General features: G+C 36.5%; 1 protein-coding gene across 1 annotated transcript; it reads left to right on the plus strand.

The window, feature by feature from the left end:
• Positions 1-545: 545 nt before the first annotated feature.
• TM2D1 (TM2 domain containing 1) lies at positions 546-22,318 on the plus strand. The gene is made up of 7 exons (XM_087719581.1): positions 546-798; positions 2,064-2,137; positions 2,717-2,825; positions 5,272-5,363; positions 9,355-9,428; positions 10,808-10,926; positions 22,148-22,318. The coding sequence occupies exons 1-6, from the start codon at positions 692-694 to the stop codon at positions 10,916-10,918; spliced, it is 567 nt and encodes a 188-aa protein (XP_087575707.1). The 5' UTR covers positions 546-691; the 3' UTR covers positions 10,919-10,926; positions 22,148-22,318.
• The last annotated feature ends 4,176 nt before the right edge of the window (positions 22,319-26,494 follow it).

Consider the following 26,494-nt stretch of genomic DNA (forward strand, 5'->3'; position numbering starts at 1 on the left):
AAACAATTTGTGTGTACAGATCACAATACATCACGGTGGGTTATGTGCGAAGGCGTCCCTGTCCTACTGTTCCCATTTATTTGTACTCATTTCTTATGTATATACATACCCGCTTATACTTATATGTTTATATGTTATATTCATAATTATACTTGTTTTCTTATACATGCTTGACAAGCCAAACAAAATAAAATAAAAATAAACAAACGCTGCTTTGCTCCGTATTTGTTTCTTCCTGCCTCCCATCAGGACTCACTTAACCAATTGAAACTGGGAACCTAAACGTCGTGCAGCAAAGGAAACAGCCGGCTGAATCCCCCACCCCGCAACAAAAGGTCAATCTCGGGTTACTTCCTTCCGTTGCTTTCAACCCGAATAGCCATATTTAGTAAGGGCGCTCGGCTTCCCATTTTCATGTCTCTTGCAGCCATTGCCCGGGAAGAAGCCGGCGGGTTTTGCCTTCGTCCCTAAAGAAAACAATGGGGAAAGGCGACCATCTTTGTGACGGGCAAGGCAGATTTCCCATTTCCGACAGGAGACGCAGCGTCTGCTCTGCCCTTCTTCGCGCGCTCCGCGATGGCGTCGAGCGTTCCGCGAAAGGACTACTACGGCAACGTCTGAGGAGGAGGTTTCTTTTTTCCAACAGGGCCGGAATGGAAGGAGAAGCCGCTGCCAGGCGAAGATAGGCGGCATGGTACCCCTCTGGCCGTTGTGGACTTTGTGGCTGGCTTATTTCGCGGCTCGGGGTGTGGCGAGCGACGATGCTCCATTGAAGTGCGAAGATCTGCGAATCGGCCAATATCCTGAAGGCGGAAGGATGCCAAGGGAGCCCGGTCACCGTGGTGATGGGCTTTGCGGGGAGGGGGAGCAGGAAGGGGGCGGGGACGGGTCTCTAATCTAAAGGTTGTGTGAGACATAATGAGCCGGGTGCTTGAAGAAGCTGTACCTGTCGAATTACACCACTGTAGTTCTAAATGGCAGATAGTAGTCAAAAGTGGAATACTGGTTATTGACTACAACCCAGGATTGCTGGACCAAAGGCTTAATAGCAGCAGCTAATAGGCCTAGGATGGAATGACTATAACCCACTTAAACCCCTTATGAGTGGAAAGAGATCTGGGGCAGAAATTTGTGGCTGGGTTAATACATAATAAGCCAGGCTTTGCAACATTTGAGGAGCTAGGTATTTGCACTTAGCTACATCCCTGTGGGCAATGGGCCCAGAACAATATCTAATTTACTTTTTTCTGATCCTTGCAGTGAATAGATACCACAGGTAGTCCTCGTCGTACGAGTCCAGAATTTATGTTGTTAATTTCTTGTTACATTTGTTAAGTGACTCACTGCAGTTGTTAAATTGGTAACACCGTTGTTAAGTGAATCGGGCTTCCCCATGGACTTTGCTTCCTGCAACTTTCCAACACTGCAACTGTCATAAATATGAACCAGTTGTCAAGCATCCAAATTGAAATCAAGTGACCATAGGGACGCTGCAACAGTCATATGTGTGAAAAATAAGTCCCTTTTTAATGACATTGTAACTTCAAACAGTCACTAAACGGACTGTTGTAAGTCGAGGACTACCTTTATTGTATAGTTCGGCCAAGCATGTTTCATTGTAACAGCCAAAATTGGTTAGTTTTTATATAACTGCAAACCATAAGCCATGATTTAGAAAGCTCAGTGGATAAGTTTGTACAACATTGTAAAGCCAAGGAAATAATTATAGCGTATTTATGTGAACCCACTATTTATTGCATTGTTAAACCTATTGTTTATCTTCCCTAATATGATGCCTTCCAATGTGCTGCTATGACAGGAAATTCTGGTAGTTCTGGTCTCAAAGTATTGGAAAATTTCAGGCCAGGGGTGGCTACATTGTTGATTAAAATAGCTTCCCAACTGATATATTGCTGTATCGCGTATTTTTCTGGGTAAAAGAAGGAAATATGCCCATTTCAGCCCATACAGTTTTTGGTTAATTGAAATCAATACTATCATGATGCTAGTTTTAATCTACTGCAGAAACTTGGGTTATGTTTGTTTTCCTTAATTATACAAACATATATATGCGAACATCCTAAAATAGACAATGCAACCCAAGAACCCCTGAAGTGTACTAACCACACTGCATATGGTAAGAGTTACATAATATGTTTAATGTTTCATATTCCTTAATCAAATGCTTCCAGTGGATGAACTGTATATGTTTCCTCCTCTTAAATATCATATAATTTGTTGTATTTAAAGTAGATATGGGGCCTTTCCCTGCAAAAATACTTGAGATGAATTAACAAAATTTGTGATGTGTTTATTACTATTTATACTGCTGTCCACCTCGTATATATGAGTCTGGGTGGCTGACCAACAATCATTAATAAAATAAAAGCAACAAATATAATACAACAACTTAAAAAAATTAAAGAAAAGCAGATTAAAAACCTTCATATTGTTATAATGGCTATTGTCAGTAAATGTTTTTTTGGCTGTACATATATTTTAGGCATGAATTAATATTACAGATGCAAATTAATTTTTTACTGTATATTTAGTTTTTAAAGTTAATTTATTCCTCTTTAAAATACTAAAGTTAAGATTAAATTTAACATCTGCTATATGTTAGTTGTCTTGCTAAGAAGATATTTGCTTTATGTGTTCTACATTTGAAATGTTTTCTGTCCTATATATAATGCTGCTGCTATTTTTATGTCCTTAGTTGCCTGTCTTCCAGCCCCAAATATTACTTGTAAAGATTTCAGTGGAAATGAAACTCAGTTTACTGGAAATGAAACTGGATTTTACAAACCCATTGAGTGTCGAAGTGTGTAAGTAGTAGCTCTGTTTAATATGTAAGAATTCAATTGATAGTGAGCATTTGATGTATTAATTATAGAACTTAATTACATATTTGCATATGTACCTTTATTGTTTTGAAATGTGCTGCAGTACTTTCCTTTCAGTTCTGGTAGAAATGGAATAGAAATACTAGACCTGTCTTAATTAATACCTGCTTTACTTGATCATATAGCTATCATACTTGGGATCAGAAAATCCTAGGAGGGGGAAGATTATTAATGGATTGGATTGTACCTGTCAATGGACAGATTGAAACATAATCCACTAAGTAACTGTTGATTGGAAAAGAAGATAGGAGAGCAGTTTGGAACTCAACATTCTGGGTATGTTAAATCAATTAAATCAGGGGTGTCAAACTCAATTTAATTAGGGTTGTGTTTGACCTTGGTGGGGACCAGAGAAAGTGTGGCCAGGGTGGGCGTGGCCAACTCGACATCACTTATGTCAGGGACACCTATGATGGCCCAAGTGCTCTGCCAGAGAAAATGGGCTCCCGAGCTCCGTTTTCTCCTGCAACAGCCTCTTGCAACCATCTGCCAGCGAAAATGGAGCTTGGGAGGACCCACGTGCAACCCTCCCGAGCTCTGTTTTTGCTGGAAGAGGCACCTTGGGCCAGGCCTTCACTTTTTCCAGGGTGGCTCCGCGGGCCAGATCTAAGCACCCTGCGGGCTGGATCAGGCCCATGGGCCTTGAGTTTTTGACACCCCTGAGTTAAATTAATTCTGATTACAAACTGGTGGTATATTTTTACAATCACAGGTAGGTCAGGTGTGCGCTGTAAACTGGCATGACTACTGTTTTTCATGGGGTAGGAATATCTAAGCTGAACTATTTTCATGTATAATATGCTCAAAAATTTGCTTTATCTTTATAGAGATTGATTTAAGCATAGGTTTTTGTTTAATCTTTGAAGGTAAAGTCATATATTGCTGCAGCGGGCTAACGTGATTTGTGCTAACTATAAATAACTGATGTTATTCCTACTTTATTGTCTACCAATTTGTTTCTTGACTAGTTCAAGATGTCAATAATTTGATTTTCACTCTTGATGTATTGCTACAATTATATATGTGCATGATCAGCATAACTAAACATTTGCATAATAAATGTGTGATTCAAAGAATTAGTGAGAATTTTTTTGAAAAAGTGAAAGAGATATATAAGATTGTATGTATAATATTTATTTACTTGGTGTTAATGTACTTCTTCAGTCCTGAAGCAGGTTAATTTGAAAATCAGAAAGTCTGTTACAAACACATAGCCCATTAGAATAAACAGATGAGTAGATGCTTTAGTTCAGAATTAATCGAGACATAGTGCACATATAGTTCATGTAGCTACTACTTATAAATTGAAGTAAGTTAATTGTTTTAATCAGTTGTTATGTGTAAAGAGTTTTTATGTAAAGTGTTCAAGAACTGAATTGATAGAAATTAGACAAGGACTTCCTCCCTATTTTATATTACAATCTTGTTATCATTTGGGAAGTGAATCTCATTGACAAGGTTTTACCTCCCTTAGAACTTAGAATAACTTTATTGTCACTTTGAATGTACAGTAATCAGCATACATTAAAATGAAATTTCATTACATACAGCTCTCAAAGGATCTCCACATCCAACATACGCTACAATAAACATGACAAAATAAATAAATAAATACAAAATTATGCATATATCCACATGTATTATATAACACACAGAAACAACACAGTCTACTTTGGATGTATACATGTATATGACAAGAGAAACAAATCTTCAATGTCTTAGTTTGAATTCTATCTTTGCAACTGGCACTTATGACATGGTATGAATAGTGGAGATACTGAACTACTAATCAAAGATTTGGCTTGTAGAATAGTCAAAGGTGCTAGCATTTTTGTGCTCTTATTTTTGGACTACCATGTAATGCTAGAATGATAAGTGCAGAATTCCTCATTTAAAATGACAGTTTATTACCTTTGATTTTTCTCTATATCTGGAAAAATTAAAATGTAATTCAAGTTTGAATTCAAGTAATTCAAACCAGGATATATACAGTACTTGTTGCTATTGCATGAGAAAATATTGAGGTAATGAAAATCAATAGAGACACTAGTTTGTTTTTACTTTGTTCTATAAAATTGGCTATAGTAAGTAACACTGGCTTTACTGGGTTTGTGTTTGTACAAGAGAAGCCCAGTCCGAAATTGTATTCAACCCCTGCAATGTCTCTTTCTCGCATGAAATATTAATGGTCTAATAATGGAGAAATCATTCACTCCTTTTTATATTATTGTTTGGTGTTAAGTATAGCTGGGTTTTCATTTGCTTCAGGTTTGACAGTTTGAAAGTTCTAGTGTTAAATAATTAATGGAGTGAAGAAAATGAATTTAAAAACTTATTCAGCAATTTTCTCTCCTATTTTTATTTCTAGAAATGGTTACTCCTATAAAGTAGCAGTAGCTCTGTCTTTGTTTCTTGGCTGGTTGGGAGCAGACCGGTTTTATCTAGGATATCCTGCATTAGGTAAGTTCCTCCTTTTTATTTATTTATATTCAATTTGTATTCTTAAGTGACAGTGGCTTATATAGATGTCAAGCTGGAATATCAAGAGGTTTACATATTCAGCAAATACAGGTAGTCCTGGCTTATGATTGCAATTGAGCTCAAAATGTCTGTTGCTAATCAAGACAGTTGTTAAGTGAATTTAGCCCCATTTTACGACCTTTCGTGCCACAGTTGTTCAATGAATCACCATAGTTATTAAGTTAGCAATATGGCTGTTAAGTGAATCTGAAGTCCTCATTGATTTGCTTGTCAAAATGTCACAAAAGATTATCACATGACCCCGGGACACTGCAACCGTTATAAATACATGCCAGTTGCCAAGCATCCAAGTTTTGATCACGTGACCATGGGGCTGTTGCAATGGTCGTAAGTGTGAAAACCAATCATTACTTTTTTCAGTGCCATTATAACTTTGAACGGTCACTAAATGGACTGTAAATTGAGGACTCCTATATGAAATAGAGAACCTGCAAGAATATTATATTTTTGTATTTCATCACACAATAAAAAGAGTGGTTGGATAATTTATTCGAGATTTTCTTCTGAGTTCCACCTGAAAAATTAAAACATTGCCCAGTACGCTTTAGTGGTGTTTGCTTATTACAAAGCTATCTATTTGTGCAAAAAATCACAAATGATTTTCCCCATACAATAAAGCTCTAATTGGGGGGGGGGGCACCCTTTATAATGTGTTGTAGATAGGGACGGAAGGAACAAGGATTTTAACTGTTCTATCAGCAGTTTGAGATATTATGACTCCCTGGAATTCTTTTAGATAATAGATTGTTGTGTTAGAATTTCTCAGTTGGCTTCTAACCCATTCCATTTTCCCCCACCACTTGTTAAAAACAGATTTTGTGGGGTGGAAGTGCAGGAAATGACACATTATTAAATAGAATTCTTGGCAGTACTCTTCTGTGAAAGAATATCCACCACCTTTTGGATTTTCAATTACCGTATTTTTACAACTGAACATTATTATCAGAACATCATGTGGATCCTAGTGGTATATAAATAGAGCATTGCTAAAATGGATAATTATAACTTTATCATCAGAAAAATACCAAGTTGAAGTGGGATTTGTGAAAGATTAGAAGCTTTGAATCACTAAAAATATTGTTACTTGTTTTAGTCTGCTGACAAACAAATGAAACCTGGAAGATGCTCTAGACTTCTGGAAGAGTACTCTACCAACAGATCATCCAAAAGTGGTTACATGGATGTCACAAGTGAAACACTGCACTCCTTAATAGGAATTTTCTACCAGCTGTAAATAATGGCAGTGGTAGGTGGTAGTATTATGTTTGGGAGATGCTTTGCTGCCTCAGGAGCTGAAGAGTCTGCCATTGTTGAATGAAGGATGAATTCTGTTTTTTAGCAGAACCTTTTAAAAGGCTCATGCTGATTTGTCTTCCCTTGGGAATAAACAAATAAGATTCTATGAAATGTAAGAGGGATCAGGCCTAAGTCTCTTGCATCTGCACAAGGACTCAAGGCTAGATCCCTCCTCCCTGCCTGCTGGGCGGTTCCCAACACGTGAGTCAAACAAGAAGACTGATCACAAACTTACAAGGAAGTTTACATGACAATGGATATAGAAGAAAAAATTCAATTTTTGAACCTAAAATACCTTTACCCAAACCTCATAGAAATATAGTATGATCGAAGAAGGTGAGCACATGCTAGAAAATCCTCAAATGCATTAAGTTGAAACTGTTTTCTTTGGAGGGATGGATCAGAATTCCTCTGCAACAAACAGAGAAAATAATAATCTTTTTTCAGGACTCGTTAGTTTTGTTGCTGAAAGGGGTGCAACCACTTTCTGTGAGGCTAAAGTGACAGTTATTTTTTTCTCCCTGGGACATGGACTATTCAGTGGCTTAGTTTATAAATCAAATGAAACAAGTCCCAAAAGTTGTTATTTGTTCACTCAGAGTTTTTTTTTAATATCAGTGGGGCTTATATGAAATTATGTTACTTGACAGTGGCCAAGATCAGCAAGTACTTAGAAAATCCAAAATGGGATGAATACTTTTTCATAGAAAGTGTAACTCTTAAAAACTAATGTTTTTGCTGGTATCTGCGTTTTATAATTTGGATGTCAGTAATTATTATAAAGAGAACTGTTTGTCATATTTATGCATAATAATACATAGCACAAGTCCTAAGGTAAAAATTAACCTAATTTTCTATTGCTTTCCAGCTTTATTTACTGAAAAGTGTCCTTACAACGTATTTTAGTAGCTTGATGATTCTATACAAATAACAGTAATTTGAAAAGAAAATGAATAATATTTTATACATGGAAATAATAAATAGTAAGTAAGACAGGATTTGTCTTACCTATAAACAGAATAAAAAATGGTATGAGGCTGCCATTTCTTGGCAGAAAGCTTTTATAGGTGGCTGAGTTCATAGAAAAGGCCATCTGTTTAACTTCATATGATGGTACCTGGGGGAGAATATATAAGTATTTCTTCAGATTTATATGGTTCAGATATTCCATTAAAATACTTGCATCTCAAACTAAGGGATTTAGAAGTCAAAAGAGTTTATTGAATTGTATCCAGAAACAAATTAACATCTTATGAAGTTCCGTTAGAATAATAAGATCACACCATAAATGGATGACAGGATTTGAATGAGTTGAAGTTTCTAAAGGCTTAGCCAAGATGGACCCACACATAATAAAAATTGCTAAGACATAATTCTGACCAGGTTATCCTTTCCCATGATGTAGTTTTGTGTACAGATTTTGCTTAGGAGAATAAGCAGCACTGTTAGAAATATGAAGACTTTTTTTCTGAACAACTTCATGGATGTCACTGCTCCATTATTTTCGACTTAAAACTAAACATAATGATTGAAAAATAAGCAGAAAGTCAGCCTTATGATGTGATACTCAAGTAACTTGAGTCATGTTTCGTGTTTCAAACTGCTTTGTACTTTTAGTATGGTTTGCTGCTGATGTCTTACTTGTTGAGAACTTTAAAAAGATTTTGAAGTTGGAAGCAAAGTCAGCTGTGTTTACACTAAACTTATAAAGTTTTCATCTAATTATGGGCTCTTACCTTTTTTTGGTTTGTTTTGATGTTTGTACAATGAAGTACTTTAATTCAAATCTGTTTTCCTCTGCTAAACTACTCTCTGAATTCCAGACTATTTAGATTCCCACATAGCTGCTATTCGTCTAATTTTAAAAACATCTATGCAATTCCTAGTTGCAGAAATGTTCACATGTCTGATACTGCCCTTTTTGCCCAGAGACAAAAGTACATAATATATAGATTCTGTAGTTATTTCTCACAGTAGGAAACATATGCCTGATAATTGCAAATAATAGTTTTGTGGAAGTTGAATAAATCAGATTGTTAATACTTGGTTCTAAAGAGGCCAAGGTGGATTGATATTATAATTAATTGGGTAATTACAGATTATAGTATAATAGTATCATATGACCACAAGCTCTAATAGTCCAACCTAAAATAAACCCTAATTGCTAGAAGTAAGAAATGATCTGTCTTCTTGGAGAGAAGTACTAAAGACTTCTTGTCTTTTACCAAAATTATTTTATGTTGATTGTCTAAAAGTATAAATGACATTCTTATGTACAATTTACTTTGTTGGTGGCTCATCAAACAAAGTTTTCCTTCTCTCTGTCCCACAAATTGGGCTGGCATGTCTATTAAATTTAAAGAATCACCATTTTTTTTTCAAACTTGTTAAAAAGTTGCTTTGGATAACTTGTTTTTCAGCAGTCCCTTTTTGTTTTTGAAACTTCAGTGGTTTAAAGTTTTGTTTAGGATTGCCTATGTATATGGATTAAGAGGAAGCTACTAATTCAGAAATAGTAAAAAAAAACAACCTGGGGTTTCTGTATACCTATGGTAATTAATAATTTTTTCTAAAATACACCCACTGATTGGCATAATTACAACTTTTTTCACAGGTTTGTTAAAGTTCTGCACAGTGGGATTTTGTGGAATTGGTAGTTTGATTGACTTCATTTTGATTTCAATGCAGGTAAGTTCAAAACATCCAGCAGAAAAGTCCCCATTTTTTTTTTTAAGGTCTGAGATGGACTTAGACATCTAACAACAGATTTCTGGCACATTGCTTCTTTTTTTATCTGAATAGTTGACTCCCACATTGTTTTTTTTATGTTCCCATCAGTTTTGAAAGCAGCTTGTCACAAGAACTGTGCGATTTGTGCAGAAGAATGCTACTTTTTATTGTTTTTAGATAAAAAAAATCCTACACAAATTCTGTGCAATTAGACATCTAAGCATCAATTTGCCCATATATCATTATATAGCTTTCCTATATTGAAAATTTATCAGAGAAGCTTGTATATTAAAGGTAGTGTTCAGAAGAATGTTTAAGAATTGGAAAAAATAAAAATATATTTATATTTGAATATTTTATTAAACGGATGTTTAATAAGTACATATATATGCAAATCTATATGTATTGTAAATGTAGCAGAAACATTTGCTAGCACAAAGCTTCTGCTTATTTTAGTTTCTATCGTTGCATACAAGTCAGAATGTAATACATTAGTTCTGCTTAGTTAAAGCTGTTAAAAGATTTTTAAAAGTTAATTAAACTCCAGTAGTTTTGGTTGTATTCCTAGTAGTTTCACAAGTTGAAGAGCATCAGTTCTTGTTTTTGTCCTGATAGAATATTTGTGATATAAATTTTTATTTTTTCCTACACACAGGTCCTTTGAATTAAATTTCCCCATTTAGTATGAAAAATGTACTTGAAACTACATGTATACCATCAGAAGTTAATTTCCATGTAATTTTTAATATAACAAAATGGAAAAAAAAAACAGAGAGCTTGAACTGATGATGAATCTGAACCTGGATTTCTGGTCCTAGAGGCAACTTGTTAATTACAACATCTTCTTAATATCATAATTCAGAGCTCCCCAAACTGTGGCACTGTGACTTCATAAAGTCATAAGCAAATTGGTGCAGCTTCTCCTTTAATAAAGTAATAATTTCATTAGAATTAGATTAGGTAAGAATTAAATATGCTTGTTGTTTTCAATTGTTGATATATTTTGCAGGTTCTCCTATTTTGTGAAAGCTGCTCCCTGTGGGCTTACACAGCAAAGCCAATATTCTGCCAAAATTATCTCTGTCCCACTTTGTCTTTCCAAGCTTGTAACTTTTTGGGGAAATGCATTTTACCTCAGACAAGTACCGGCTATTTGTCAGCTTATATCGAGGAGAATTTCAGACATGTTATGAGTTTTATAGTTGCTTTGTAGCCATTATAAATGCACAATTATGGATATAGAAGAAGGTGTGCAATATCATGAATATAGCAGAAGATGTGTGTGTGGTGTGTATTTTAAAATAGAATTTTTAACAATGTAATACTTTCTTTTCCAGATCGTGGGTCCTTCTGACGGTTCTAACTACATAATAGATTATTATGGTGCAAGGCTTACCAGACTGAGTATTACGAATGATACATATAGAAAACCTCAAATGTACCCTTAATCTTGCCAGTAAGTTTCTTAATCTGAATATAATGTCGTCTTTGACCAATTAAGCTATTTTTGTCAAACAGAATTACTTTATATCAGAGGTGGGTAATTACAGTATGGCAGCTTTAATACCTGTGGACTTCAACTCCCAGAATTCCTGAGTCAGCATGGCTGGCTCAGGAATTCTGGGAGTTGAAGTCCACAGGTAGTAAAGTTATCATAGGTACCCAACCCTGCTTTATACAAAGGAATAAAATAATAAAGCTATTTCCTTTCATTCCTTTCAGTTATGATGTCTGAAAGTCTATAAAAATAACTTAATTGGAATGAACTAAGGGAATCCAGAAGATATTGTTGCGTGCCTTTTCAGTGTGGTTCTTGCTGGCTCAACTTATATACATACCCATCCTATACTAATAGATTACTTTTTCAGCACAGATGAATTTATAATATAATGTGAAATAACATTAAAAAGGCCTGAAAAAAAGAAAATCCTTTCTGCAAAGATATGTATCCAATACTCCTCCTATTTTGCCCATAGCAACAACTCTGTAAGGTAAGTTAGGCTCTGAGACAAAGATTAGCCCAAGGTCACCTAGCCCACTTTCATCCCTAAGGCAGGATTAAAACTCATGCTCTCCTGATGTGTAGACACCTCCTGGTGTCTATTGTCCCATGTAACTGCTATTGCTATTAATATAAGAGCCAAGGTGGCACAGTGGGTAGAGTGCAGTACTGCAGGCTACTTCAGCTGACTGTTATCTGCAGTTCGGCGGTTCAAATCTCACCAGGCTCAAGGTTGACTCAGCCTTCCATCCTTCCGAGGTGGGTAAAATGAGGACCCAGACTGTGGGGGCGATATGCTGACTCTGTAAACCGTTTAGAGAGGGCTGAAAGCCCTATGAAGCGGTATATAAGTCTAACTGCTATTCAGTTGCTGTGTTGGATATAAAGTTAAAAACACAAAAATGCCAGAACTTGTTTTCCAAATACAGCAACTCAATAAAATACAATCCAGTTGTTGTTTTTCATTTGTCACTCAAAAACAAAAAAATATATTTTAAATATTGACAATTACATGCTATTAGGGCACAGCTGCTAATGTTGTACAATCATTATTTTTACTCTTCCTCCATGCACAAAGTCTCCTTATTTTTGATTTATAGTGTCAAAATAGTGAAACAGGCAAAGTGTGCACAAAACATTAAGAACATGCAATATTTCCCTCTTTTAATCATGGTATAAAAGGTCATATATTCATTAGTTTTATTTTGTGTTTGGTAATATATTTTTAACTTATCCATGTCCTGAAAATGTATATATTGTGTCAGCTAGTAAACTTTAGTCATGGAGCCACCCCTATTGTCGTTGGCCTGAAATTGAAAAGATAGATAGACAAGGGAAAGGCCAATTAATCACATGTTCAGAAATCAAGAACCATTTTGGAAATAACAAAAAGCTGACTGACTGCCCAATAACCCAATACTTTGTTATGAGAAGTGGTCATTCATGGTTGATTGGAATGTTATCATCCCTTTTCTTTGCAAGCTGTGCTTTCTTTTCAGAAAAACTGCCAGGTTCAAAAATATATAGATGGGCTGCTAGGCTTTTGAACGGTTGAATTTCCAAATGCAACAATTATTCTACATTTGTTTAAATTTACTGTCAGCCTGTTTAATCCAAAAGAAAAAAAAAGTGCCCTGCTATTACGCTATTATTTTGCTGTCTGGTAGCAAAATGAATTCTTAACTGTTGCTTCTATTGTTTAGTATGGATTTTTTTTTAAGTATAATCTTTTAAAAATCACTATCTGGGTTAATTTTTCTGGGTCTAGATGAGAAGCAGCACTCAGCATGGACTACCACTTTACATTATTATTATTATATACTTTATTCATTAAACATGAAACTCAGCCAACTGAACATTCAAAAATGCATTACAAACGTCACTGACTGGTGCTAATGGTTGATACGGTTTGCTGCCAGCATCCTAGGTATCAACCAAGTACCTTCTTAAAATATAAGCTGTTCCGAGTAGCGCAGTTTTTTGCAGTTCCACTGGTGTTATTGCAGGAAGCTGCAATTTATCATTCTTTTTTGAAATCCCTGGCTGTTGGTTCTGCCTGATAGTAATATTTGAGGATTTGTTGATTGACTTCAGTTGTCCAAGTTTTGCGCTCTGGTTCTAATCGCTTTGTAGTTTCACGCCCTGGCAGTAACATCTGAGCCCTGTAGCCCCTTTTCGACGTGGTCCTTGTTGACCCGGGCGATGACCGATCCAAAGTGGAATTTTGTTGGTTTCTCCTCATTAGTAGGTGCTTGGGTTGGTTCTCAGTGCTAAGCCACTACTGATTCAAGGACGATTATTATTATAAACAATTGTATCACAGCGGCCAGTTGTTTCGCCGGATTTGGCATTGGTTACTAGTCGGGCCCCACCCAGGGGCCTAGGACGTCGTAACGTATTTTCGTAATATGCGTGCAGATCCAAGCAGTGCGGCTTTTTGTATTTGACTGATGGTGATTTTGTCAATTTTTAACTGTTTTAAATGTAATTCCAGTGCTTTTGGAATAGCACCCAATGTGCCAATTACCACTGGAATTACCACTGCTGGTTTGTGCCATAGTCGTTGAATTTCAATTTTTAAATCCTGGTATTTTGCGATTTTTTCATGTTCCTTCTCGGCGACCCTGCTATCACCTGGTATTGCGATGTCTATGATTGTGACCTTATTTTTCTCAACCAGTGTGATGTCTGGTGTATTATGCGCCAGTATTTTGTCTGTTTGTATACGGAAATCCCACAAGATCTTGACCATCTGATTTTCGGTGACTTTTTCAGGCTGATGTTCCCACCAGTTTGTTGCTGTTTTAATATTATAATTTTTGCACAGATTCCAGTGGATCATTTGTGCTACTGAATTGTGCCGCACTTTATAATCAGTCTGCACAATTTTTTTACAGCAGCTGAGGATGTGATCAACAGTTTCATCAGCTTCTTTGCAAAGTCTGCATTTGGCATCATCAGAGGATTTTTCGATTTTGGCCTTAATGGCATTTGTGCGGATAGCTTGTTCTTGCGCAGACAGGATTAGTGACTCTGTTTCTTTCTTTAATGTACCTGTTGTTAACCATAACCAAGTTTGTTCACTGTCCACTTTATCTTTTATTTTTTCCAGAAATTGGCCATGCAGTGCTTTGTTCTGCCAACTCTCCATTCTTGATTTTATCACTTCTTTTCTATATTCTTGTTTCGTCTGTTGGGCCTTCAGTAGATTTTTGTTCTTTACTTCGATTAATAGATGTTCTTGACTTTCTTTTAAATAATCAGCCAGTGCATATTTTTCTTCTTCAACTGTTTGCTTCACTTGTAATAATCCTCTGCCACCTGATTTTCGGGGCAGATATAGTCTATCAGTATCACCACGTGGATGTAAACTGTAGTGCATTGTCATTAGTTTCCTGGTTTTTCGGTCCAAAAGGTCCAAATCAGCTTGTGTCCAGTTAACTATACCAGCTGTGTATCTTATAACTGGTATTGCCCAGGTATTTATGGCCTTGATTGTATTTCCGCCATTCAATTTAGATTTCAAAATTTTCTTAACTCTGTTGGTGTACTCTCGCCTGACAGTAGTTTTTACTTCTCCATGTTTGATGTTATCCAACTGCAGAATGCCTAAGTATTTGTAGGCTTCATTTTCTTTGCATTTAATTAATTGGCCATTGGGCATTTCAATTCCCTCACATGCAGTGATTTTGCCCCTTTTTATGGATACAGTGGCGCATTTTTCCATGCCAAACTGCATTGAAATATCAGTGCTGAATACTCGGACTGTGTTTGTCAATGATTGGATTTCTATTTCTGACTTTCCATAGAGTTTCAAATCATCCATATATAGTAAATGCGAAATTTTTTCAGCTTCTTTGGCTGTTTGGTAGCCTAATTTCATTTTTTTTAAAATTACTGATAGTGGGATCATTGCGATGATGAAGAGAAGAGGTGAAAGTGAATCACCCTGGAAAATTCCTCGCTTGATATTAACCATTCCGTAGATCTCATTCCCTACTGCCAACTCAGTTCTCCATTGTTTCATCGCCTTTTCAGTAAAGGATGTAATATTTTTGCTAATGCCAGTTGTTTCTAAGCATTTTATGATCCAACTATGTGGCAGTGAGTCAAATGCCTTTTTGTAATCAATCCAGACCATATTCAAGTTCGTTTTTCTGTTCTTACAATTTTCTAATATCATTTTGACAATTAGATCTTTTGTGCCCCTGCTCCTTCTTTTGTTGCCTTTTTGCTCTACTGGCAAGATGTTGTTTGTTTCCAAATAATCCATCATGTTATCTGCAATAATGCCTGTGAGTAATTTGAAGGTTGTTGGCAAGCATGTTATTTCTGAATCAAGTATGTTTTTCCAGTTGTCAACCATTCATCAATTTGGCCCTTTTGTAAAATTTCATTCAGTTGCTTGGCCAATATTGCATGTAAACTGGTCAGATATTTGAGCCAGAAACCATGTAATTGGTCCTTTCCAGGTGATGTCCAATTCTTTACCTTTTTACTCGATTTTTGACCATCTCAGTTGTTATTTCTAATACTTGCATTTGTTTGTTGCCAATGCTTTTCTCAAAGTCATGTATCCACTTTGCTTCCTTGTTGTAGTCCTTTGCATTTTCCCACAATTCTTTCCAGAATTCAACTGTGGCCTGTTTTTCTGGTTTTTCACTTTTGGTGTCACCATTCACATTAAGACTTTGATAAAAACGCCGTTGGTCTGATCGAAATTGCTGATTTTGTTTGTATTGGATGATTCGTGCCTCATATCTTTCAATTTTTCTAGCTGTTGCTGTTATCTGCTGTTTTACAATCTCTAAAGCTTCATTGATGTTTCTTGTATCCAATCTATATCTTCTGATTAGCTGATCTATGATTTTGCTGTTTTTAAGCCATTGCTCATGCATGTTCTTTAAGTTGCTAGCATCTGCCCTTAATTTTTTAACTTTTTGGTTCTAATCGGATTTTCCACTTTGGCTTTGATGCTTTTTCCATTGTGTGACTAGGAACTTTGATTTTAATGCCTAGTTCATTAGTGACTATTACAGCTGCACTATACATTAACTGGTTCATTTCCAAGATGGATCCCGGTTCAATTGTTGAAAACACTGCATTAACCATTTTCATGATAGGCGCCCACATTTTCTTAGGCACAGTTTTTAATGATGGTAGACGTTGCCTTTCCTCATTTGATTTTGATTTTGATTTTATTAACATTTATAGGCCGCCCTTTTCCCTGAGGGGACTCAGGGCGGCTTACATAAAATAGGGAGGGGGGGGGTACAAAACAATAAACATAAAACAATACATGAGAGTAAAATAGTACACAACATTCATTCATCATCCGGGTGGGGACAGATTGTGGTCTTTATCCCCAGGCCTGATGGGATAGCCAGGTCTTAAGGGCTGTGCGGAAGGTCTGGATGGTGGTGAGGGTACGAATCTCCACGGGGAGATCGTTCCAAAGGGTCGGAGCTACTACTGAAAAGGCTCTCCTCCGTGTGGTTGCCAGTCGACACTGACTGGCAGATGGAACTCGGAGGAGGCCTAATCTATGCGATCTTATTGGTCGCAAGGAGGTAATTGGCAGGAGGCGGTCTCTCTCATTAAGCAGAAAATGCTCCATGATCCTATCCTTCAATTCTTTTTGTTTTAGAGTTAGTTCATCAGTTGGTTCAGTGATAACTGGTTCTGGTGGCAGTGTTGTTATTTCCTCCCCGACAGTTTCTTCTGGGAGTTCTACTACAATGTCTTTAATTATGTCTTGGATATCAGTTATTTCTGCTTGTGATGTTGTTTTTTTAGTTTTGCAATTTGCCTGAATTTCCTCAAGTTCAACTTCACTAAACACTTTATTCCGTATAAATCTTTGATCTGCTAGTCGTTGTTCACTAACATTTGAATCTGGATATTGTTTCCATAATTCATACATTCGCTTTAAATAACCTCTTTTTTCTGGCTCTGAGTTGTAGTAACAGGCCATTATGGCACGGTTTTCATCTGCACTATATTTTTGTCATTTTGTTGGCTGGTCCACTTGTAGCCCACTTGTCGACGGATGTCCAGGGATCCCAACATCTGCCGCGGCGCTTGTTAACCCGCACAACAACCAATGCGGTATAGAATTTTTATTTGTTTCTTTCACCATATTGTATGGGTTGGCGGTTTTTTTAATGGGACCAGGTTGCCAACCTGACCCCAACCCTCCTCCTTTCTCATCCGGGCTTGGGACCGGCAATGGCGGAGTTGTTGTTGTTGTTGTTGTTGTTGTTGTTGTTATTTACTGTAGGACACCAGTATTATTTTTAGTTCATTCTGCCCCCATTAAATACTGAGATCGGAACATTAATTCCCAGCATATCTCTAACAAATATATGTATCTTTAATAAACAGCAAATAGTGTTAAAGTCATGCTGTCAGCTTTCAGACCAAATAAGGCATTTGTACGAGATAGCTAAAAATTTGATCTAATGTTCCAATTGTAGAATTGGGTCTCCAACTGCAAGGCAATTGTAAATAAAGTCCTCTTCTATCTATATTGACAGATTTTTCTTATGGTCCTTCTCAGTCTTTTATCACCTGCAAAAATGACACAGTTTAAGTTCAACGTGAAGTCATATTTTCAAAATAAAGCTACCACTTACCCTACTTTGATAAGGCAATTGTAGTAAATATATTATAACTGCTGGTTTGTATTAAAGACTTTAAATGCATTTTAAATGTGATAAGTATCTTCACGCAGGAACAGAACCTGCACTTAAGTGGTGAAACTCATGAGATATTAATTATAGTTATCTTTATTTCAGTAAAGCTCTTCAACCCATTAAGTGTGTACGTAATCTTTTTGTTACAGTGGGCTGAGGTTTTTGTTATTTGGCTATGGCAGCTACATCTTAAATATTTTTCACACTATTAATCTGGATTGAATTAGCCAACACAGTATAATCTAAAATTTAATTTTAGAATTTGTGATAGACATTCAGTGTGAGTTTTTGAATGGTCACTGAATGTTACAGTCTATCCTAAATTCTGCAATTAAGACTTAGATTATACTATGTAAAATTTGTAAAAATAAAACAGAATGACATACCTTCTAAGGCAGACCTGATCATTTTACAGCCCATGGGCCACATCCAGCCCATAGGCGATCCCAGTCTGGGACTTGGGGAACAGGGCATTGGGAGCATGGTATGGACATCGGGAGTGGGACATCAGTGCAGTATTGGAGGTGGGCAGCAGCAGCAGCGCTGTAGATAGGTGGGCAGGGCCTTCCACAGCAGTCCCAGATTGCCATGTAATCCCCTTGGGAAAATTAATTGCATACCCCTGTTCCAAAGGCATTTTTGGTAAGGGTTGAAGCTGGGGAGACTCTGATTCTCATGCAGAGAACATCAAGGTCAAGAAATGAATAGCCACACAAATGTTGGCATGAAAAAGTGAGAGTAGAGATCCATGTTTCAAACATATATAAAAGAAACAATCTCTCTGTGGTGCTAGATGAAATATATCTCTACGGCTTCCCAATTTTCTGCAGTAAAGTTTACTTCTTGAGTCAGCTCTGGAAAAATGGATTGGGAAGGGAATATCTTGCTATATTTATTGAATAATGCGACCATTTATGCCATTTACATTTTTGATAATGAATCCCTACATATCTATGTATTCTGTAACTGGATAAAGGCATAACTGTAGTAGAATATTCCAAATAATGTAGATTAATTTGCTCACCACTACTAGCCACATTGGTATTGAAGTTATTTGAGTGGTAGTTTGGGAGACAGTAAGAAACAATGTTTTTCTATACGGTGGATATACCTGATATTAATTATGACTTAGTGAAACTATATCTGGATTCGTAAGTGTTTATACAGCTTTTAGCAAAACAGTATGGTTTGATTCCCTCACTCTTAGGAGATTCCTATTTTCTAGAGGTATGCCTAACTATTACCTATTAGTATTTGCATTGTTCCACTCAGCAGCAATGTCTCTTTTATCCTTTGCTGATCAAGACCAAGAGAACCTCTGCTTAAACTAAATTCTCATTCAAGGCTGAGGCTTTAATAGTAGGAAGCAAATACTGAACTTTTAAAACCCAGTTGTGCATTCTGAATGTCTTTCTGATAGGTTTTGCTTCAGTGATAACATTACGTACAATCCATATATTTTTTTTAAAAAAAATGTAAGATATCTCTGGATTTCTTATTCTTTGTGGGAAGTTATGTAGGCTTAAGTGGTGTGTTTAACAGTCCATTGCACATATTAAAAAAGAATGTCCCTGCTTTCAGAATCTTCAGAAACACACACACACACACACACACACACACACACACACACACACACACACACTAGTTTCAGCAATTGCATATGAAGTGTAATGTTCCTAAATTGTGTTTGACAATTCTAGACATCATGATCTATTAATGAAATTGCTGTGTAAATCCTCTTCTGAAGTAATTTGCTTTATCCCTCTTCAGAACGGGATGTTTATATGGCTGTACAACTGTACATTTATACAGAGTAGAACTACATTGTTTATAGCACTGGAGTTATGTTCATTTTCAGCCTCTCCAACAGACAAGAATAAAAAAATACTTTTTTTATGATTAACAGGGAAAAGCTTTGGCTTTCAGTTGATTGATTTTTAGTATGGTAATTATTCTAGCAAAGTTTACTTTTAACCACAGTATATGTTCATGTCTAAGAACTGGAAAAATTACGTTTTTCCTATGCACAATTCAGTATTTTCTACCTGCAGAAGCGCATCCAAAAATATGTGAATATCCATCTAATACAGTCTCAGGTTTTGGATTGTTTTTGTAATGTTATCTCCTGTGACACCAGTTTTCAAGGAAAACTTGCTCCATTTAAAAGTTTCATGTAGACAGCTTTCTCAGTTCTGCCTTCAAACCTTTAACCTGAAAAAGTCAATATCGCTAACCCACACTGTCTTGCTTAACAGAATAACAGAGTTGACGGGACCTTGGATGTTTTATATTTCAATCCCCTGCTCAGGCAGGAAACCCTATACCATTTCAGACAAATGATTGTCCAATCTCTTCTTTAAAATATCCAGTGGTGGAACATTCACAACTTCTGGAGGCAAATTGTTCCACTGATTAATTGTTCTAACGATCAGGAAATTTCTCCTTAGTTCTAGCTTGCTATTCTCTTTGATTTGGTCCCATCCATTGCTTCCTGTCCTGCCTTCAGATATTTTGGAGAATAGATAGACTCCCACTTTTTTGTGGCATACCCTTAGATAGTGGAATTGCTATCATGTCACCCCTAGTCCTTCTTTTCTTTAAACTAGACATACCCAATTCATGCAACCGTTCTTCCCATGTTTTAGCCTCCAGTCCCCTAATAATCTGTGTTGCTCTTCTCTACACTCTTTCTAATGTCTCAACATCTTTTTATGTTGTTGCAACCAAAAATAATCTCTATATTAAGTACAAACAGGACTCTCTCTGCCAGTCCTGATAGCTCTGCCTTTTAGGCATAGGTTAAATGGGAAAAAGGTTTAATATGTATTTATATTATCTCTATAGAACTTAGTAAACTCATTAGCTAGGTTGGTGTCATGTCATGAGGTTTCTTCATATATGTTGCTCTGTTAAAGGTGACTTCTTTGTGTGTGGCAGGTATGCAGACACATGGCCTTCTAAGTTCTGCTTTGTAATTGGAATAGAATAAATAACATTTAATTAGTGTGTGAACAACTGAAAGCTGAACAAAAGTACATCATTCAGAAGTATCCTGTTCCAGAATATAAAGTGAGATTCTGTAACTACTGTTACTGTTACTTCCTTTGTTTCTTTCAAAGAACGTAGCCTTAGGTATCTAATGTCCCAGTTCATATCTAGTATATCAAGTATAGGCAGTAGTTTTGAACACTGTAGATACACCAGTAGAAGAGAATATTAGTAACTCTGGGTTGAACAGTGAGGTCCTTGATGCTCTTTGTGCTTGGCTGTTTTTGGCTGTACTGATTATGTTATCTAGTGTGGAAATGAAATGTCTGCAGGAAAACAGCCAAGCTCAGAGAGCACTAAGGATTCCACGCTGTAGGTATACCTTAGATCAGCAATTCTTAAAGTTTGGGAGTCCCGGTACCCTTCATGGGATGCACAAAGTAAAGTAAGTATCTTTTTTAACTGTTCATTTTAAATTCTAATATAGTAAATATCAGAAAGCCAGTTCGGTGGTTAAGGCATGAGGCTAGAGCCTAGGTGAGTGTGAGTTTTAGTTCTGTCTTAGGCCCAAAGCTGCCTCAGAGTCCTTGGACTAGTCACTCTCTCAACCCTAGGGAAGAAGCAATGGCAAACCTTACTAAAGCTTGCTAAGAATATTGCAGGGACGTGTTCAGAAGTCTTCAAGAGTCAAGATAGACTCAAAGACGCACACACACACATACACATATCAGTCAACAAATCAAACTTCTTTGAGATCATCAAGCCTTTTTAAGAACATAAAAGGGTTATGGGACCAAACTGTTTGAGAACCACTGCTTTAAATTACAGATAGTGATCTAAGCAAGGAAGAAAAACAAATATGCTTATGCAACATAACTATCAAACTATGAATTTGCAAGCAGTGCTGGAAATATGTTTGAAGTATGGGGTGACGAAAATCCCATTGGGTATCCATAGCATAGTAACTTATCTGAATATAGAATCTTATACAGTAAAATAATGGATAAAACAAAATTGAAGACAAACTAACCTTCCTTCTTGATAATATGGTATAACTGATGGCAAACCTATGGCATGCGTGCCAGAGGTGGCACAAAGAGCCATGTCTGTGGACATGCGCGTCATCGCCCCAGCTCAGCCAGTTGGTCATTGGGGTTCTGATGTGTGCATGTGTGCCGGCCAGCTGGCCGTCGCGTTTTCGACATACGAATGTGTGCTGGCCAGCTGGTTGCCAGGTTTGTGGTATTCTGGTGCTCACACGTGCACCTTCCAATTTGGACACTTTATGCCTAAAAGGTTCGCCGTCACTGGTATAACTGCTGTTCAAGTACTGTATAACAATGCTTAATTTTATTATTGCAAGGACTAAAACTGTACAATCTTAAATTTTTGGGATGTGCTTTTTGTACTTGCCAAGGAAGAAAAACGCTTTAAATGTATTCTCTTATACTTTACCTATGCACACATTTTATGGCTGATCATTTTCTTTCCAGGAGTTCACTTTATTTGAGTGTGAGAAGATGTCTGTGTATGAAATGATGGAAGAGTGCCGTCTATAGAGGACTGAGAAGTTTCATCAACTCTTTTGTCATCAGCTCTTTGTGCACGAAGGAAAAATAGTTGGCTATGTTATTTTACACTCTGCTGACCGCACAAAAGGACTTTGTGCCAACCTTATTGAAAAGAAGACAGTGACTTATCTTTTAAATTGTTTGGTAAATAAAAGCAACCGATGGACTTTTAATGATGAATGCATCATGAACTACTGCGCAAAAAACTTTATACAAGTTGTACAAAAACTGAAAAAGGTGTGTGGATGTAAAGGGAAAAACAAGAAGCAATTACCTCAGCACTCAACATCCCTTTTCCTACTGCTATTTAAAAATGAGAAAAGGAGAAACCACATACAAAAAATGTGTTGTTGTGCAGATGTACCAGGTTCCAGCTCATTCACTCCCTCCCTCGCTCCCTCACATCAAGTACATTCTGTCCTTTTGGCAATAAGTTGATGGGATATTTAGAAGCTGCGAACTGTTCTGAAAGTTTCACATAGTGGGTTATGGGCCATGTGTGTTTGATCAAAATTCAATTACTGCACTGCGCCAGTCTTGGAAACGTATCATGGCGAGTTATGGAGTATGACGAAATAAGCTTCTCTAATTGGTTCAGTATGGGGAGCAGTCTCAACCAAGCTTGTTATGATAAATAGCTTCCTATGTTAAAGGTTCTCCAGAGCTTAAGTGTCTTGGCTCACCTCCTTCAATAGAATAAGAATATTGTTCCCTAGGAACATTTACATCATTGTCTCTTTTCCCAGGTTGGAGTTAAATATTTGTAGCATTTTTAGCTTGCTGTTCTTGAGGAATGTAAACATAAATACATGTCACTTCTCCAATCATAAAATATCTTGTGTCCCTGTACACAACTGGTTATTGGTAATGTCACTTTTGTCAGCTTGGAAGATCTTAACTGTTGTTTAAAGTCAAATCCACTTTACAAGCCCTTTAAAAATTGATGCTGAATGCTCTGCAACTCCTAGCTTAGATTTGCTGCTACTAAAAGAGTTCCAAACATGGATATGTTTTTTTAGCAGATTTCTGTTATGGAAATAATCTCCGATTATCTTCTGGTAAGCAAACAAAGGTAGAACTAGAGAAGTCTCAAGCTACTATACGTGTCTACATTGTGGTGCTTCATATGCACAGATGCCATTTCACTTTGAGAAAAAGGTATAATGCATATTGTTTTTCTGCTTCTTTGGTTAAGAAACTAGAGAAAAATAAGCCTTGTCCTTCCCTTTAGTAATTTGTCTTGTGGAGCTCAAATTAGTTATCTGAATAGATCATTTCTTTTTTCCTATAGTAATTTAATACACTGTTATCTGGGTTTCATTTGTTTTATGAGCTTTGATCCCATCATAGTTTGCCTTTATATTTAAATGTCCTCTTTAACCTTCTGCCAAAAGATGTGTGTAACGCTGAAGTCGGCATTTTCATCATGTACTACATTTGCTGCAAAATTTCAATTTTATAAACCATTCCCCTTAGTCATCACTTAATCAAGCGATGACTAAGTGCAGCAATATAAAATTAAAGGGACGAAAACTTGATACAATAAACATAAAATCTACATCCGAGTAAGATAAGAAACACGCACTCCCATTGTTTTTCAAAGTAGAACGTGATCAAATATTTTAGAATGGTTGATAGGGAAAGATACATAATGGAAAATATTGGGCAGATGATGGGGGGGGGTGTTAGAACAAAACTCAGAAGAATATTGTATTACATTTTTTAATAATTCCACAAGAAGTAACTTTACCTTTAAAAATAGAATATGATGGCAGGCATTTATGCTAAACCTCCTTCTGGCAAATCAGCTTTTTTTTGTATTGAATCTCACTTGATTGAATAGCATTGGGGTTGCCAGAGTAAATGCTATTATCAATGTACAGTAATTAAGGAAATAGTCCTTGTCACTCGAACAGCATCCAGGCTGTGCCTGCTGTAATAAAGTTAAATGATAAAGAAATGTCTTTAAATAAAGTGCAACTACTGGAGCGTAGTTGCTCTTGAAATGCAGTGGAATAATGCAGTGGAAAATTACTGGTGATAGGAAAATATGCCCATTGAATACAATGTAAGGCTTCTTAAATATCTAAATAGATTACGTACATACGGTAATCTTCCAATTTAAAGATAAAGATGTTAATCCCTCATGTCCAAAGAGCGACAAGCTTGGAACAAGTTAATCTAGTATTTTGTCTTCAAATTATTAATTAATTGAATCATTAGAACCTAGAAATGTTTTGAAACCTATGTATAAAGTGTACAAACCAAGTGTTGTCATATGCTTAGGTTAAGATCCTATATACATTTTATTATAAAGTATCAATACTTTCAATCTTAAGGCCAACTGAACGTGATATAAATTATAATACAAACAATGTTTCCTCCAAGGTTAGGCCTTCCACAGGAAAATATTTTTCCCCATTGTTGTAACTAACCGTATCTTACTTGAAAAGATAAATAACCGGATCTCGTGGGAACAATAGGGCATGATGTTTGTACCAGTAAACATAAGCTTCCAGCTTGCAAGTTTTTGGGATGAGGATGGCATTAAGACCTATTCTGAGGGCTGTATCTAGGAAATGTAGATGCCCAGGGAAGGAGTAATTCAGAGTAAAGAGTAAGGAGTTTCTTTTGCTAATGGAATACTGCACCGTGAAATATTTACAGTAGATGTCATCATAGAAGTGATTCCAAGATGTGTTTCTTAAAATACCTATGACTCTTGAAATGGTTTAGCTTCTGCAAAAAGAAGAAATGTTGGAGAGTCTAGGTTTCTGAGAACAGTTTTTGGGCCACAGCTTCCACCTGAGAGATTATTAGAAAAAAGTAACCTGAATTTCATCTGGCTTTAGCCAGATTTTCTACAGACTGTTCTTGAAGGTACATCTGCATTCAGGTTTTTTATTTTATTTTTGTGGGATTCTTTATGCTGTGTTTGCATGAAAACAAAGGCTTTGGTATTGCAGGTTGCATTGAGATATGCTAAAGGTCAGTTGCCTAACCTTCCAGATGAGATTTCATACTTTCTCCCTAATGGAATGAATAATCATAATGCCATTTCCATCTCTTTGTAGAAAAAAAATTGCCGAGGGCCTGTTCAATTCCCTAAACTAAGTTTCATAAATATTATTTTATTATTTATTCTGTTTACGAATGTTATCTGTTTTTTATGAAGCCAGAATGGATCTTTACTGAATTATTCCTAAAATCTCATCTTTTGGGGGATGTATGCTCCTTGGGCAGTCTACATGAGAGCATTATGCTCTTGGAAATATGTATTCCTTAATAAATTAAATTACGTGATTTAAAACAGATTGTGGTAATTTACTACATATTCTTCATACTTTATGCTGGGATTAAGGTTAATGATTACTAGCTTTGATATGTTTATCTAGTGCCATATTCTGGCTCTGACCATTTCCAGAGCATTTTGGCAGCTGAATGTGAGTAACGAATCATGTGCTGACAACTAAGGTGGACAAAACCTTTCCTTTACTTTGTATTTGCCATGGGCTCAGATTAGCATGAAAATATAATAGCAATAGCACTTAGAGTGATATATAGCTCCATAGTACTTTACAGCACTCTCTGAGTGGTTTACAGACGCAGCATATTGCCCCCAACAATCTGAGTCCTCATTTTACCGACCTCAGAAGGATGGAAGGCTGAGTCAATCTTGAGCTGACCAGGATTGAAATTCTGGCTGTGGGCCAAGTTGCCTGAAATACTGCATTCTAACCACAGTGTCACCACAGCTCTTAAGACACTGCTGCATTCCCTCTAATCACACTATTATAAGTCTCTTCTTCTGCTGTGATAGAGAATAGAGAATACATTTTAAGAGCAATGGGTTTAATCATGAAAAGTAATATTCAGAGGTTTGTCTATTCTGCTAAAAAAAAAATCCCCCCACACATTTTCACAGACCAGAGGTGGTATTCTACCGGTTCGGACCTACCAGTTTGCCCAGTTTGCACTCACATTTGCAAACCACTAGGGAAGGTAAATGAATACCACCTCTAGTACAGACATACCAAATTCAGAGATCCTAAATACAACTGAAAATCTTTAAGGACTCTAGCTTTCAAAACAACTCGGTTGATGACTGCAAAACATATGTTGTTAAGCATATATTTAGGTTGCAATTATTTTCAATTGTGTATTTTCAGAAGTTTTCATAATGGCATTCAGTGCTGTGCACTGCTATTGAAGGTTTGTGTGTGTGTGTGTGTATAATATACATGTAGCACAGTGGTGGGTTGCAGGCAG

Source organism: Thamnophis sirtalis, unplaced genomic scaffold, assembly GCF_051295495.1.
Source record: "Thamnophis sirtalis isolate CommonGarterSnake01/CBP01778 unplaced genomic scaffold, rThaSir2_p1.2 scaffold_7, whole genome shotgun sequence".
NCBI classification, from domain to species: Eukaryota; Metazoa; Chordata; class Lepidosauria; order Squamata; family Natricidae; genus Thamnophis; species Thamnophis sirtalis.